Genomic DNA, 12,648 nt, shown 5'->3' on the forward strand with positions numbered 1-12,648 from the left:
TTGAAACTACAAAGCAATGGTAATAAAATTGAACTATTTAAACAATACGTTGTCTGTAAGTAAATTGACTGCATGATAGTTCAGATTGTAACTAGGATGATAACATTCCTGAGTATAATTGAGAATAGCATGAATTTTAAGTTGTAAGAATAATTGTTTTCTTTTAACTATTTTGGTATTTACCTTAGATTTCTATTAACATTATTGGATTTTAAAATTCTTCAGGCATATTAAAGTTTGATGTGAAAAATCATCAATTCAAATAAAAAAGTTTGTGCTTTCTTGAATATAAATTTGGCAAGTCATTATTTAACTGAAATCCAATTAATTTTGACACCATTGCATGAGGCTCTACTACATGGCCTCAACTCACATTTCAGAGATGGTTAGGATATAGCTAATCAAATATTATTGTACAAATTAATATATTTACAAATTAGGTAATATTATGATGTACAAATCAGGTTAAAGATTTACAGTTTCCGACAAAGAATCAGCATAAAAATTCTTTTGATGATAGTAAAAGCTTTGGCAACTCTTTATTGGAAGCACTAACTATGCTTCTTTTTGGGTCTAAATTCTATTGTTTAGAGCCTGATATAGCTGCATTATGTAAACCATTTTTACTGTCCTCAGTAACAGATTTAAATTTCTGATTAAGCCAGAACTCATCACCTTGACAAATAATAAAGCATTTATGCTATCTAAACTAATAAAAGAAAGAAAACAGATTACTCTTAAAACTAAAAATATTTCTTTTATAAAAAGACAAGGCTAGCTATTTAAAACTCTGCTTTACTCATATTCCTTGTTTCCCTGTTCAACATTCAATGGGCTTGCTCTGCTCATATATATCATGTATAATTTTCTTTTCCACTCATATAAACTTTAATATCAAAGATAATAAAACTTTTGTCGGCCTTTAGGTAATCAAAATAAACTGTTAAACAATGTTTAAAGTTATACTAACAGCTATGCAAAGGCACCAGACTACAAAGGGAGGGGGGTAGTCAATCCTCCACTTTTAATTAAAGGTTTTAAAAAGAAAAAAAAAATTTGGGAAGTTATTTATTCCATGGATGATTTCCTTTCAAAGACTGAAGTTACTCTCCTCCATAGTAGTTATAATCATTACCTGGACCTATTAAAAACTCAATATACAAAAGAAAGCAAGATCTTAGGTACAGACACAGATAAACATACTTTTACTTTTAAACTTTATTCTACATTTTTTTTCAATTTCAACAAATAATATTCATAATTTCTAGTTTCATTTTATTTTGTTATTTAGTTTAAACACTGAAATGAGTGAATTTGTTTTTTTATATCTACATACCATGCAACCTCTGCAAACTATTATTTTTATGTAAAGAGAATATGTCTGCTATACAGAATTTTAAATACCACATTTTTGCTTATTTTCCACTAGTTATGGCTTCATGTTTTTTTATTTGAATATGAGTCTTACTAGAAGACAGTCTCAGTCTCTAAATAAAATCTAACTTAAAATTTTCATACTACAAGAAACAAGAATTAATTAAGTATTTGTGTCTATTATTGTTAATAAATTTTTTAAGGTACCTATTAATTATGTTGCTTAGGTACCTAAAAATTTGTAAACAAACAACAGACATGGTAAAGAACTCAATACTTAATAATTCATATGCATACACTTATATGCAAACATAAAACAATATCTTATATATTTGTAAATCTAGAAGCAAATAAGGAAAAAGAGTAAGCAAGAAAGATAAAATTTTAAGATAACTTACTCGCACAATAAAAATTTGGTGATTTTAATCTTTTTTATAACACTAACTTGCATAACAATTTCTTAGAGAACCATGTACGGTAGAAGTATCATTATTTAAATTATTTTGAATGCACTTTTTAGTCATGCTTAAGAAATTTTTTTTAACCCTGTTGTTTAAATTGAACAATTTTTAAATTCCTATATCCCTGTAAATACAAATATCTAATGAAATCAACATAATAACAATAAACCTATAATATTGCTCTACCAAATATATCAGCAATAAAGAAATAGGCAAAGAGTAAAATTATAGTGAAAGATAGTCACTGCAATAGCATTGTAGTATCAAAAACCTCTATAATTCACTTTGTCTGTCTGCCAGTCACTCTATAATGCTAAGAGGAAAATTAGATTTTTTCATTGGCTATTTAAGATTGACAGCTGAAATGTTTAGTGAGATTCATAAGACCTTTGTGCATCTAGTTGGTTGTTTTTACTGTCTGTTATTTAATATAGACAAAAATACTTATTCTTAAATTGTTCATGATTCTTTTTTTGCATTTCTTTCTATTTCTTTTTTTATTAAAACTTAACATAGGATACTTAACTCACTTTGTACGTTTGTTCATCCATGATATTTTTGTGCTTTGCTAGTTTCAAAGTAAAGAATCAAGTAATCTTTCAAAAAACCAAAATCTGTTTCCTAAATAAGTTACATTAAATGTTATTATCAGCAGATTATGAAATAACTAATAATTACCAAGGTAAATGAGATCTTTTTTATATCAAGCAAATGGTTTATATCTTTCAATGTAACTTTAAAGGGGTTTTAAATCATCAATCCAAAAAGGGGTGAATAATTTTCAATACATTTATCTATCCCTTTATCCTCTATTATACATCAATATTTAGAATGCTTGTTAATATCAGCAGAATGGGCTAGCATACCAAAAAAGAAAGTAAAATTTATCAAGATCTGATTATTTTTTCAAATTTCAAATTGTTGCAACTTTATAGAAAACAGGTTTTAAACAATTAATCATAATTTTATATGTATATTCTTGTATTGATAATAAATATCTACTATACAGTTCACTACTTTCTATTATTAATTAGAATGTACAGGTTGTGTTTATGACACAATACAAATTTTCGATGTAATTTTAGCAAGAAATAGATGCATACTTGAAATTTGGTTGTATAATTGCTAGCGTTAGATGTATATTTGTCAGCAAACCTACAATATTTAGCAAATTACTGTCGAATAGTGAATTTACATCCATTCAAACAATTTTGATAAAAAACATCCACTGTATTTCTGCCAGATATACCTATCTTACAAAGTGTATCCTTACCTATTTTTTGTTAAGAATGTTAGTCCCTACATGATATAAGGAAAAAGAACAAGCAATAAAACAGACATCTAGAGGGATAGGTGAAAGGAAGGTACTTCAAGCTTAATTTTGGTATGCTATCATTTTAAGTTATATATTTTGAAAAAGACAAAAATACTATTTTTAATAAAAAAATTTATATCAGTAAATCTATTCTACAAGTAAGTTTGCAAGGACAAGGACCTATAAAACTATAAACTCTTGCAAATAATTCATCAAAACTACTGTCTTTATTTCATTCCTTTCATTCTAAAAAAAATTTACACCAAGTTTAATTGTTATATCTGAATTAAATTGATTATAGTAATAATCTATAGTATAGATGTATATACAAATAACTACCTTACCCCCTATTTTAATGACCTTTTCGTCTGATAGCATATTGTTTTCTGCTACTTTTTTGTGTTAATATTCCTATTACAATTGGTTGATATTTAAAGACCCAATTGAGAGTTGGCACAAGTTCATTGCCCTTTCTCCCTCTAGTGTTTTACTCTTATAGTATAGTCGTTTCAAATAGCTTCGCCAATAATAGTTATTGTATATGTAATATTTTTCAAATATTTATATAGAAATGTATTTAAGTTTTGATTCATCATCTAAATGTACATAAAGTTTTTACTTAAAAGTTCAACAATCAATTATTCATATTTCACTCAGTAACTTCACAATTTGTTTTCTATCCCTATTATAAAAATCCTAAAACTTTTTTTTTTAAAGGATGAAATGGAAGATTTTATAATAAAAAAAAACAACATATTTTTGATAATTTATTTTAAAGTTTTTAGTTAACAATAAATGCAAATTTTGTCATATGAAACAGTTTGTCTATAAATTGCAGCAATGCTTCAGTAAGGCAGATAAAAGCACGTTCAGCTGTTTTAATATAAAGTTTTGACATAATAGCATCATCCTATTAATTAAAAACTTTAAAAAATTAAAGTAAAATCTTAGAATCATAGCATCGTTCAGTGGAAAATCATACCTTTTATGATTACTATATACTCTAGGATAAGGTTTCTGATCTACTTATATAAAGTTTTAAAAACACTTATATTAAAACGCAAAGAAACAGTTGGAAGTAACTAAAACTTGAAGAAACTAGTTCGTTTGCTGGTAAATCAGTGCTTTCACGCAAATCTTTATCTTTAACACCGCAACTGCCCCACCCAAAAATCTTTATGGAAATAATTACATTTGTAATGGAATTATGACTTATTACATAATTTTAATAAATATCTTTAGCCAAACGTCCGGTTACTTAAGTTATGTATCAGCTACGCAGTAAAAGCCATATATTTTCTTAAATGTAAATATTACATAAACGAGCACTTTTTAATGAATAAAATAAGCTTTTTAAATGAATAAAGGTTAAGTTATCTAAAAATAGTTAAACCTTTCTTTCTTAGGGAACGAAAGACAACAAAACTTCAATTGCACGACCTGTGTCTAGAAGGCCTAATTTTCTATAGTTTGCATTAGGAGTTACGTTTTTTTATAAGCAGAGGCATTCCCCTTTTTGTTAATGTCCCGTACCTGACATAGCAGCAGTAAAACCAATTAACGTCACTTATTCTGTAAATAATGATATACTTTTTCTTATCTAGTGGCCCTTTCAAATAATTTTTGGTATTTTTTAGAGATTTCTCTTGGGAGAGTGGTAGTATGTTCCCCCAAAATAGTTATAAACCTTCCTAGGACCTATGAAAAGTTACACAGTAAATGAGAACCATATCGGTTCAGTAGCAAGATCCTTCAATACACAGATACAGATCTTGTTACTTATATAAGGATAATATTTTAATAGTTTAATAATCGATGTAACATCTAACCTGCAATATATTCTATTACCTTATTAATCTAAGAATCTATCTCTAATCTCTCCCTAAAGATGCATATTGTTTAATTATGTATTACCTTATATATTATTTATATTAGAAGAAAATACAATAACAAACATCTATCTTTATGTCTGTCCTTTCTAGTAATTAAAGAAAATGGACTACCTTGTAAATTTGATTGAAAAAATTTATTTAATGAACCTTTTCTACTTTTTCTATTGTAAAATATTATTTCGTCCATGTCATATTAACATTATATATCATAAGTTATTTAAATTTTTTATATATAACCCCTGTTTGATAGTGTCCATTAGTTTTAGGGGAGGTGCCGAGGGTCCCAGTTTGGGAGGGTACTTCCCAAGAATGTATGCCTCTAGAAAAAAATAAATTCCACAATTTTTTCTTACTATACTTGAAATATAAATTTGAATCAAAGATAAGGGATGGGAAACCTGACCGAAAATTAGGTCTCAGCCTCCTTTTAAAAGTGATGGGGCAACTTTTCTTTTTTGCCTATAAAATCAACTCATTTCCCCCAGTTCCTCTTTGGCTGTAGGCCAATATCCAATAGCCTGAAACTTGCTTTTAGCATTAACCAATTAATGAATAACAAACGCGTCCCCCAGTTCATTATTGGCTAAATTAATTCAACCAAACATAAATTTCTGCTATTAGAAAGACAACAATGGAAACTTTCTGCTATTAGAATGACAACAATATATATGACGTTCAATCACATCAACTTATTATTAAATTTACACATTAATAAATGTCCATATAGCAAAACATAAATTGAGAGATCGTTTTTTGAAGACTGAGTAGGATTCAACATTTTATACTTTAGAACAATGTGAAAAACTCATGTCTTTAGACAATTTAAAAGTTACATTTCATGTGGAATTGATAACCCATCTAAATGATCACAAATACAAAACTAGTTCAATATGTAAATAAAAGTGTACTGTGTTTTGTTAAAAAAAAAATTTCATTAATTTTGGTAAAAATTATTGCACACTTAATTGAACTTTTTTGTTAATATTTAACGTAAAATAAATTTTTTTTTTTAAATTCTTAATTTATATGTTTGCTATGGAACAATTAGTTGATAGAATGTTACCCATGTACTTATTCAATTCTACTTAATTTATTTATTAAAGCTGGGGAGCTAAAGCGGTGTTTATTTCTATATACAAATTTTGGGGTGAAGTAGATCCCCCCTTAAAATGTTTGAAAATAAATCAGATTTAACCATCTCAAAAAAAACTTTTTTTTTAAATGGGGGGGTGGGGTTTGGTGAAGTAATAACGGAATTCTACTTAAAGCCACTAACATATTGGTTCTTTGAAAAGTTTTTATTATATTTTATGATAGGTGAAATCAACTACCTGAATTCTATTCTATACTTTTTTTCTTTGCATTCATATAATAGCTATTTCATCATTGTTCATAGTTTTCAAATCTATTTACTGCGTCATCCCGAAACTAGTTTTTTAGGCCTAGTTGGAAAATAGGCTTGGAATAATATTTTCTTACGTTTCCCATCCCTTATCCCTGATTTGAATTGCCCCCCCCCCCCTCTTTACTTAATCTTGAAGGTGTCCCTAAATTAATCTAAAGCGAAGCTTCTAGTCATTTATATTGTACGACAACATATGATTTTAAGTTTGACAAGAGAAACTTTCAGATCAAAACCGAAATGCTAGGATAAATTTTAAAAAGGCAAGAAGGGGTAAAAAACTTTTTTATAGCTTTAAAAAAAATTAAATATCTTTAACCATATTTATTAGTTTTTTAAATTCTCCAATAAACAAAGAATATAAAGGTGTTTCAAAGTACATGAAACAATTAGATTTGCTGCGTTACTGGAAAGGGGTAAACAAACTTTTGTTTTTTATGCTAGCTGGTTATAAAAAAAAGTTCCTTTATTATTATTATATAATTATTAGGTTATTGCCTTTATATTTTATTTTGAGAAAAAAGAAAAAAAACATAAGATTATTTTCCTGTAATAACTAAGTTTCTTTGTAAGTCTTATAATTCTTGCTATGTAGCACTTTACTGTATTTTCACAAAAAAAAATGTAATAAAGGTTTGTTTGTGCTTCTCCTATTAAAAACGTCATCATCCTTAAAACTTGTAAAATATTAATTTTAGTCAGTTAGACATTACCAAAGTGTTTGATATAACATTCTTTAAGTATAAAATTGAATTGTATACTTAATTTTTCACTGTTTTACTGAATTTTACCTACTTATATAAATGTAACAGGATGACAGTTTGGTATGCATGTCCACTAAGATCTTGCAAACTTTTAAACCGTTAGTATTACAATTTTCAGGAAAGTTATCCATTAGTCGAGGAAAGGTTTAGACAATTTAGAATGGAGTAAGACACCCCCCTTTAAAAGCGAAAACATAGGTTGGGTTTTCCTCCACATTTACGTTGAATCCCCTAGTGGCAAGAGGTAAAGCCAACACCAGTTTGCTTCAAAACACACTGTCATAAACATATTTTGTACAGGACAGATAACGATTTGATTTTTTAATACTTGTCCTAGCACATCTTTAGTTAATTTATTTTCATGTACACAGGTTTTGTAACTTCCTTTTTCTGTAATTTTATCCCGTTTCCTGAGCGATTAGCCATGAAATTAAACTTTACACATTAAGGTCCATCTTATATGTACTTGCTTGGTTAGTGTTCATGTAAAATCAAAATTGATGGGTAGCTTAGACGTCCAAGTGTGGGGGGGGGGGTACAGTGTTGTTTACCCCCATTAAATTTTAAAAAAAATACTTTAGATTACCCCCTTCAAACCCTCGAAACCCCTTATTTTACCCCTCTCAAAATAAAAAGCTTGGACGTCCCTGTAGGAAAGGTTTGAGTATTTTCTTTAATTCCACTTCATAGATAGCATTTGTAAAAAGAATAAAAATCTATTTACTCAGCGTTTTCTGAGATCTTTGAGTATATCAAAGACATAATATCATTTATTCATTTGTTATTTTAAAATTTAGTTATTTTCTATACTTAAAGAAATATCTATAATACAAAGTAGCTTGATGTCTGTCCGTCTGTCTGTCCGTCCCTTAAGATCTCGGTAACCTCTGAACCGATCGGATTCTACTCTTCAGGATATCTACCAATTGGTCCTGTGGTGGTTTTAAGCTATTTTCTTGGGGGGTGGGACACCCCCAACCCCCAAAAAATGAAAATTCCCCCCCCAATTTTTTTTTTTTTTTTTTTGCAGAAGATTTCCTTGGTCCTTTTTTTGCAGAAGATTTCCTAGCTCCTTTTATTTTTGCAGAAGATTTCCTAGCTCCTTTTTTTATGCAGAAGGTTTCCTTGGTCCTTTTACAAATTTCGCCTAAATTTTTTTTTGATCACCTCTTGGGGCAAAGCCCCTAGAGGCTAGGGGAGAAGCCGCTAGTTATAATATAAAAGAATACCAAAGTTATTTCAACTATCCAGTAAAACAAAAGAAATAATGATTTTCTAATGTATATAATTAAAATATCAAGTACATATAACAACTCTACATTAAAACACACATTTACTCTTTAAACTTTTTTTTCTATCTAATTTTCTTATTGTTAATTCTATTAATACTACAAAAACATACAAAAATCAGCAACAATATAATATACAATATAAATTATCTAGTTAATATAGTAAAATTTTAACAGACATATATAAATTCTAACAACTTATTTTATTTCTAATTTAAACTCCAAGAAGTAGAGATAACAATGAGCGATAGATTAATGTACATGACCAATCATGATTAACATGATTACCACTTTTATAGATTGAATCTAGTAGTGGAAAAGTTTAGACTGTGCTAAATTATGCTACAAAATCAAGATTTAAGTTAAAGTAGATAATGTGTTATGACTTTGGGTACCAGTATAATTGCCCCCCCCCCCCCATTCTTGTTATCAATTATTTCATGCTTATCATGTTATAATCAAGAACTTATCATATTTTTTATTGCAGCTTCTCTATAACTATTGAGCTTTTAAGAAAATTAATGAATTTTCCAAAAATTTAAGTTTTTAAATTTATATTACACAGTGTAAAATCAGTTTATTGCAGAGTTCATTATGGACAAAATTGTTCTTGTCAATACAGAAGCAGCTTATAGTGCCCAATATCAAATGACGCAATACAATATAAATGATTAATAATAGGACAGTATACATTGTAATTGGCCAACGGGAAAATGAATGCTTCGTCAATACTTTTATCTACACCTAAAAACATTTAACGAATATTATAAATAAAAAAAAACACAAAAATACATTATAACACTTAAAACTACATTATTATATTTTTGTTATTATTTTAAAAATGAAGATAGTTAAATTATATGAAATATTTACAAATAAAACAAAGATTTATCGAAAACTGAAAATTCTGCCCAAAATAGGGCGATAAAGTGAGAATGATTTCATGATACCCTTTTATTTGTAAATGTATGTGATCTAATGTGAAGGAACATGCATACTACGAACAAGCAACAATTATATACTGGAAAAATGAAAATTAGACAAAACCAAGAGTGAAATAGCCAGATGTGAGACAGCGTAAAATAGCACCAAAAAAATGACGTCATACGATAGAATAACCAATGAGAGGCTAGTATAAATTTTAACATTGGTCAATTACAGTGTATACTGGCCTCTCATTGGTCAAATTTATTGTATGGCGTCATTTTTTGACGCCAGGTGTTCATAAAAATAACTTCTTCGATAATGTCAAAATAAACCCTAAGGAGATAATTAAGTTTTGTTGAACTTGTCTTTTAACTTGGTAATATTTTTCTTATTGTTTCTAAAGTGTACAGATATATAAAAAATCTACAAAATATTTTTGAGCAAGGTCCCAAGGTTAAAAATCACTTTTTTTTAAATGAAAATTTGGTTATGGTGTTTTTCAGGTAGGGGTAGGGGACATTGTATTGCTTGGTTCCAAACTAATTAGTGTTCAACCAATAATTTGATCTACAGAGGGAGTAATTATCATTTTAGAGTTCATTGTCTTATCCTTTACCATCCCTTGATTTTATCAAAGAGGTTATTTCTACATGAATTACGGGCCATAGGCGTCCAAGGGGGGGGGTAATGGGCCATTTGGCACCCCCAAACGATTTTGGGGGTGCCGTAGGCACCCACAAAATTTGGGGGGGGGTATTTACCCCCCCCCCAAACCATTTTGGGGGGGGTAATTACCCCCCCCAAAATAAATGTTCTTTAAAAATTTTTTTTTGGGGGGGTATTTACCCCCCCCAAATTGAATGTTCTTTAAAAAAAAATTTTACTGATAGTTTATTTTAGGATAGGTTATATTGGTTTAGGTGATTGCCCCACATGGTTAAGCAATTGGCCCCCCGCAGGGGCTAGAAATAGGAGAGAAGCTTGTGTAAAAAAACGAAGAAACGCCCCTTGAAGAGCGTTGCCACAAAAGGGACTATACCCCAATATAGTCCAACCAGTTAAAACAGTTCTTAACCATGATAACAAAAAAATTAATAGTTTGATCATGTTTTATTTGCTTGGGGTTTTATAAGGGCTAAAACCATCCCGGGGATCTATGATGTAATTGTAAAGCACTGAAGATTCCATAAAATAGATACCTTAAATATTTTAAATATTTCATTAAATAATGAAAAAGAATTTCTATAGGCGATTTCTTTTGGGAGGATGTCAGGGTGTCTCAAAACTAGTTATAAAACTTACCAGGACCTATAAGACGCTTCACTTTAAAGTATAATCATATTGGTTCATTGGTTAGTGAGTTAATTATTGTATTTTTATGTTCTAAAGAATGAGATACTACTATATATTTGAATAGTAGTGGCGCCCTTAGCATCTAAGAACTCGTGTTTTCTAAAGGGTAAAAAGGGAGGAGAAAAATAGCCTAAAACCACTCAAAGGATTGACCTATAATAGTGTGGAACCATCATGGGATCTATGTGAAGCTTTCCTAAAAAGGAGAACTCAGTATTAAAAGTAATGAAATCTGAAGCTATAGTCAAATAAACCTTACTTACTACTTTATGTTATAGGATAGTACTTATTAACTTAATAGATTAGGTAGGTGCTTTTTTTACATAATTAAATTACCCCCCCCAAAAATTTTACCCCCGGGGTAAATTAGTTTGGGGGGGTAATTACCCCCCCCCAACAGATTTGGGGGGAGTATTTACCCCCCCCCCCAACAGACTTTAGGGGGGGTAATTACCCCCCCCAATCAAATTTTACCCCCGGGGTAAAAATTTTGGGGGGGGTAAAAAAAAATTTCGGCGCGCTTCGCGCGCCATTTTACCCCCCCCCCTAAAATTTTTTACCCCCCCCCCAAAAAAAAAGCTTGGACGCCCCTGTTACGGGCTAGTTCTCTCCTGAACTGAGTTGGGGTTTTTTAAAGACAAAAAGGTCGTCTGCCTTTAAAATCTATCAATTAAAAACTCGATAACAGTTTAGATTATTGATTGATTGATTTAACGCAGACGAAATTTTGTCTTAAAAACCCCAACTCAGGGAACATGCAGGACAATTAGACTTACCAGAAACTTTGTTATATTCATCATGGTTGTAACAACGAGCAGTACAAACTTGTACTTTCTGTACTGTGTGTGTACTGTACTCGGGTGTACGCTTTTCCTTGCTAGGCCTGGAGAACCAAAATATCGGTGACCAACAGTGATTTATGTATATTGGACAGTATGTAAGATTTTTATCAGGAATTGGTAAAAACTGAAAATTCTGCTTTATGTTATAAAACTTTAAATTAAGAGGATAGTTCTAGTAAAAGTCTTTGATCAGTTAAAATATTTAAAATAGTTATCATCATTTTTTTGTTTTTGTTCCAGTATTTATTGAATTAAATTATAAGCTTGTTTAGCATCAATAGATCACTTTAAGAGTTTGTCATAGAACTAACTCTTAATTCAAAGCCCGCTAATAAATTTAAGTTCTCAAGTTTAATTTCTAAGTTTTTAAAAAATTTTCCCCTAAAGATGAGAAAGCAAGAAATCCCTTAAATATGCGCAATAGATTCAGTTTAATTGTATACGTGGTAAAAATCAGGACTTCAACATTTTAAATTTTTGTTAATATTTTTAAATTATTTTTATTTTAGCATACCAAAAAATCGACTTGCATACTGTACAAAATAATAAATAACTGTTGAACATCGAAACATCTCAAGTCATGAATAACGTTTCAAGCCGAGCGATTACAGGGTGTCCAGCAAAAAAATTGTCTTAATTTTATTATAAGTCTAAAACTAAGATATTTAGCTATTTTATTTATTTTAATCATGTAATTTTTTTTGTTGTCGTTTAAGACTACTTTAAAATTCTTACATTTTTTTAAAGAAGGTGTATCAACTTTTTTTTTTATAGCTAGCCGGTTCTTTTAGTAAGTAGTAGATGTAAAATTTTTCATAGAATTCAGATATGCAATCGGTTTTTTTGTAGACCTCTTATTTTTTAAGTAATTTAAGTTTTAAAAAAAAATTAAGTCGATTTTAAGGTACTAAAATGCAACAAAAAAAAGAAAGAAAATGGCCATTATGAACAAAAATAGTAAGATCTTTAATTTGACACCTTACTTTTTCAATTCTGTCAGGTAATTATTGAAAAAATCGATTTTTTTAA

General features: G+C 29.3%; 1 protein-coding gene across 5 annotated transcripts in view; it reads right to left on the reverse strand.

Moving 5' to 3' along the window:
• LOC145332085 (uncharacterized) overlaps nucleotides 1-12,648 on the reverse strand; it is a 135,123-nt gene that overhangs the window by 97,123 nt on the left and 25,352 nt on the right. Inside the window, exon 3 of one of the 5 annotated variants that reach the window (XM_080177021.1) lies at nucleotides 11,554-11,660. The exons of the other annotated variants lie outside the window; for them this stretch is intronic. Within the exon in view, the coding sequence (XP_080033147.1) occupies nucleotides 11,554-11,577 (24 nt within the window). The 5' untranslated portion in view covers nucleotides 11,578-11,660. The remainder of the gene's footprint in view (nucleotides 1-11,553; nucleotides 11,661-12,648) is intronic. 5 annotated transcript variants of the gene reach the window in all.

The sequence above is a fragment of the Acartia tonsa genome, chromosome 11 (genome assembly GCF_053477335.1).
Source record: "Acartia tonsa isolate MP-2025a chromosome 11, ASM5347733v1, whole genome shotgun sequence".
Classification (NCBI taxonomy): domain Eukaryota; kingdom Metazoa; phylum Arthropoda; class Copepoda; order Calanoida; family Acartiidae; genus Acartia; species Acartia tonsa.